At 34.5% G+C, this 5356-nt stretch overlaps 1 protein-coding gene across 1 annotated transcript in view; it reads left to right on the forward strand.

The window, feature by feature from the left end:
- Positions 1-5140, forward strand: part of LOC106695986 (receptor-type tyrosine-protein phosphatase zeta-like) — a gene marked incomplete at its 5' end in the record, with an annotated part of 6096 nt that extends 956 nt beyond the window's left edge. Inside the window, 3 exons of the mRNA XM_014451001.2 lie at positions 1745-1871; positions 2234-2251; positions 3767-5140. Coding sequence (XP_014306487.1) covers positions 1745-1871; positions 2234-2251; positions 3767-3783 — 162 coding nt within the window. The remainder of the gene's footprint in view (positions 1-1744; positions 1872-2233; positions 2252-3766) is intronic.
- Positions 5141-5356: the final 216 nt, after the last annotated feature.

Raw genomic sequence — 5356 nt, forward strand, 5'->3', positions numbered from 1 at the left:
TCCCTGGGACTGCCCTGTGTTGGTGGGTCTCCAGGGGTATTAGGCTTTGGTGCCTTCCCTGGTGGGCAGACCCCTGGGGATGTGAGCCCAACAAGTCCCAAATTTATTGCCAACAGTCTTAGTCCAAGTTCTTCATAAGTAGTACATGGTATTTCTGTAACACTAGGGGGTTTTACTGATTTATTCTCTTTCTTAGTCCTGTTAACCCCTAACTCCAGGGAAAAATCCCCACCTGGGAAAAAACCTTTCTCAGGGAGGTGGTTCTGGTTATAACACATAGGGCTAAAAAAGGGGAGCAAACATATTAAGAACAGTATGCCATATACACCAGGTTCCTTGAAACATATGCTGTGCAGATGTTTCTTCCCTGCAGCAACTGTGTCAATCAACAAGGATGGACCGGCCTCCGGCAACAGAGTAGACACAGATAAAGGCTTAGGAACTAGAGATCATCTACTGTCACTTCTCTTTAGAAATAAAGTGACTAAAAGAGCAGTTAAATTCCTGGAGTGTGGTCTCACAGTTGTGGAAAGAACTGGGCTGGAATCCCCGTGCTCTGGCGCCATCATGTGTTATTTGCCCTTCACATTACACCAGCACAAGGAAAATAGAGTAGGGCTCTCCAAAGTTCCTTTTTTTGGCATCAAATTTGCAAGTAGCAACAACAGCAATTGAGACAGAACTTTCAGGACACAAGGCAGGTCAGCCTCGGGAAAGATCCACCTGCTCTTCCTCCCTACCCAGGCACGGGAACTAAAGAAAATAAAGGACAGGGTCCCGCTGTGACCTGAGTGTCTCAGTGTCAGACTCTGCCTCGGCAGGGAGAGTTGGAAGTGTTGGCTGTGGACTGGGGTTTCATTGAGGCAACGCCATCTGGGTGTGGCTCTAGGACAGTGGTTCTCAACCTTCTGGCCGTTTAAATACAGTTCCTCATGTTGTGACCCAACCATAAAATTATTTTCGTTGCTACTTCATAACTGTAATGTTGCTACTGTTATGAATCATCATGTAAATATCTGATATGCAGGATGGTCTTAGGCGACCCCTGTGAAAGGGTCGTCCGACCGCCAAAGGGGTCGCGACCCACAGGTTGAGAACCGCTGCTCTAGGAAGATCCCACTGCAAGTCAGACACTGCACTCTGCATTCAGACAGCACAAGTCCCACACGCCCTAGGAAGTTGCCTTTAAACAAAAACTGTCCCTGTGATCATGGTGTTGGCTGCCATATGGACAAAATAGATCAAATTTGTTCTAACTTTTAGATTCATTTAACTAGAACAGAGACACTATGAACTTGGAAGATTGTGGAATTTATAGGAATATGCTATTTTTCATTTCATAATAGTGTGATGATAATAATCCTGTTACTATCTGGTTTATATATTGTTAAGAGTAGAAATAAGTTGTTTTTTTCATTGTGTTTCCTTCACCTTTTGCTCCTGGCAAATGCTACATGTTTATTTGTCTAGAATATCAATTTGCAGATTTTGACACTCATGTATAACTTTTATGAGTTCTAGTTAAAAATGAAACTTTCTAAAACTAAATTGGATTTTTTTAAAGCTAAAAAATGCCTAGTGTTCGGTAGGTTTTCCAATGAACATTACATAAACTTTTTCTTTGGTTAATAAAATATAAATATTTCTCATTGACAAATGAGAAAAAGTTTTCTAAGGACAAATGTGTACATGATATACTCCTTGAAAATAATACAGTTATAATTTATTGACATCTTTCTTTTAGGGTGCTATTCTCAGTAACTTACTACCCAATATGAGTTATGTTCTTCAAATAGTAGCCATATGCACTAATGGCTTATATGGAAAATATAGTGACCAGCTGATTGTCGACATGCCTTCCAATGACCTTGGTAAGTGTCCACCTAGTAGGCCTTTATACTATCTACATAAATGAGGTTAGTTTAATTATTGGATGCATTGGTGTTTTCTCTCTGCTTTTATATCCTTTGGGCCAGAAGGCAAAATGATTCTCTTTATAGTCTGGATCATGGGTAATTTTGTGAAACATGGAAGCCATTTTTCATCCAGCAGGTCTGGGCAGGACAATCACTGAATTTATTCTGAATATTGAAATTTTCTATTTGTAAACTAAGAACAGCAAAACCTTTTGTAATGTCTGTGATGGTCACCAAATGAAAATAGCTGTGTGAACATTAAGACTTTTATTTTGGACAATGAGCTTTGGTTTCATTTGTGTTTATTTCCTTTTCAGCCCTCAAAGCATTTTGTAGTAAGTATACATGTGGTGCTGGGATTATGTAAGGTACTTTGGAATATCTATACAAAGCACCTCAAGAGTTTATCTTAGATATTTTTATTCACTTTTTATAATTTGGTTGGGGGGGGGGGGGGCGGGGGAGTGCTTTCCTCTTAGTTGATTTCCTAAAAGCAAAACAAAAAGTTGGTTCTAATTGTATTTTATTTGCATGCATCTTCTCTGAGTATTACGGGAAAATCTTTTGATCTCAAAGCATATGCAATAATTAAATGAATGGCTAACTATCATAATTTTACAATTTATAGCTATACATAATTAAACAAAAGTCTTCCTTTGTTAATATAAGCAGTTTAAAATAATAGGATGGAATTAAATATGTATATATGCATATGCATATTCTTAAATATATTCAAAGATACATATATAAATCTAAATATTCTGTGGTCATCCCTATAATGAGGCAACTCACTGAAATTTTTACAAGTTTTTAATGGAAATGAATGGATACAAATTACATTAAGTATAGCATGTTTCAGTCTCATGTATGGATGGACAACTGTGTATTGACTTACCTTGTGGTCCATATGCTACAGCACAGACTTTATTTAATCCATATGAGCTGTTCACTAATTACCTCTTCTCAGTGTTTTTACTAGTTGAATTTGCACTGAAAGAATATATGCCAAAGCATTAGACATTAGATTATGTATTTTTCTAAACTACAGGCTACAAAACTTGCCAAGATATTTCCCAAGTTAAAACATTGATGGCTAATGAATATTACTACTATCATGATGGCAATATCATTATTTAATAGTATTTCACATGGCCTGGGTATAACAATCCTTCCTTTTGCTCTTATTTAGCATTGTTTTTCAAAATCAGATTACTTTTAAGTGGAATGTTAGCTCTAAGTCTTATTAAAAGGTGAGTATCAAATGAACTGACCATGGTTTCAGCTGTACCATCTCATGCTCCTCCACAGAATGAGGAGCATCCCTCACTCAGCAAAGTGCCCTTATTGATCCCCCCAGAAAATGGCATCTTTAGCAGTGCAACACTGACCATGTTGGTCAGTATCATACGTGATATGGCATCCAAAACCTCCTCTAATCCTATTGTGTCTTTTAAGATATGAATTATATTGAATATATTCACTTGATTTTACTGTCTTGGTTTCATTATAACTATCTAATTTCTTTACATAAAACAATTTCCCAGTAGTTTATAAAAAACAATTACTGTTAGCTATTTATATTACACTCGTTCTTACTCTGTCCACTATGGCGAAATTTCAGTCCACTATGGCAAAATTTTGAACTTTCTGAATGTTTTTTTTCTTTTTGAGAAACTTATTGCATATGAAAAAATAGATCAAATGTCTATTTTTTATAGAAGTGATTTCTGAGTGATCCTTTTAGACTGAATCTATATTGGCACAAAGTACAATATTCTTGTATCGTGTGTAGCACTTTCACATTTGTACAAAATAATCAATATTATAACTTAATTTCTATTTATTTAAAGGATCGGGACACTATTGAACTAATGAGATGCTAGTGTGGACACACCATTTAATCTTCATGAATGTCTCAGTCCTTTAAAACATTTTATATTGTAATGATGTTTTAGTAGAAGATGGTATTGGATTTATGTTTCACTATGATATTCATTTTAAAAACCAAGGGTTAAAAACAGATAAATGATCCTTTAATTATTCTTTCAAAAACTACGTCATCAAAAGTCAATTTACCCAAAGTTTGGGGTCTTCCTGTTTTATATAGAAAAAAGATTAGTTCTCTTACAACTCATCCTTTCTGATTTTAAAGGCTGCAGAATCATTCTAATCAATATGTTTTCAATTCATTATTGAAATTACATTATGTTAAATATTGTTTCTATGGTAAATACACCACAGTAAAAGTCATGGTTTAGTGTGATGGTACCTTCAAGATTTGTGAAGTTTGTGATTTACGTGGCTAATATAGATGTAAGTAGATTTCAGTTTGCTTATTTCATTGTCTTTGCTAGTACCATTTCATCCTGTTTATCATGTTGTTTCATTACTTTAGTAACCTTGTAATATGTCCTATTGAATTACTCTATTATTATTTTGGATAAACTGTTTTGTAAATACTGTATTGTTTATTGCTTCTGCTCAAAAGAAATGAAGGAGGTCATTTATAATTGCCCTTATTCTTTCAATCGAAGATTTCAAATACTTTAATCAATATCTGTGAAGGAAACCTCAATCTTCCAAACTGTGCATTTAACTTTGGCTCCTTTGATTAAGTTATTGCTTTTGCATTAAATTATGTTTATTGTGTACAACAGTATCACCATACACTGGTGGCCATTAAATATTATTAGAATCTGCTGTTTTAAAATAAATGCATAAATTCATATTCATAAACAATTTAACTTTGTCAAGGAAAACTTTTTAAATTTAAACAGAAAGAACATTCTTTTCAAATACTTTGCAGAAAATTATATTTATAAATAAATAATTCGCAAATTTGTTTCTATTGTAACTGACATAATTGTATTTGTTTCTTTTCTATAATGTAGAGCTAATTCCTATACATTTATGGAGACATTATGTAGGCACATGTTTTAGGGCCTTGGTAATTATGCGTTCAATTTAAATGCATGGTGAATTAAATCAACACAGTTTTCTGTTATTGTGTGCTTTTCAGTTGTGTAACAATTGTCTTTGTTAAATCACTCTACATCTGTCCTTACCCTGCCTGTACCATCCTATGCTATGGCTAATATAATATAATATAATATAATATAAAATATCACAGTTTGAAGAGATCGCAGTCCACATTGCTTTCACCTTTTGCACTGTGAAACTTGGCTTACCTTCAAACAATTAAATAAGTCTTGCTTGCCACCCTATACTAGTGTTGCTTTTTTTGTGTGTTATGGAATATTAATGTGTAACTAACAAGCTCTTTTAGAAAATCTGGCATCTAAGTGCCCAAAACCAAAACCAGAATGAGTCAAGAGCTTTTGTTCAGTTATCACGCAAACATGAATTTTAAATATTCACTAAAAAAAAAAAAATACTGACAATCTTGGCTGTTGGACTTTTACCGCCCTCATGGAATCTAT

Source organism: Myotis lucifugus, unplaced genomic scaffold, assembly GCF_000147115.1.
Source record: "Myotis lucifugus unplaced genomic scaffold, Myoluc2.0 scaffold_6254, whole genome shotgun sequence".
NCBI lineage: Eukaryota > Metazoa > Chordata > Mammalia > Chiroptera > Vespertilionidae > Myotis > Myotis lucifugus.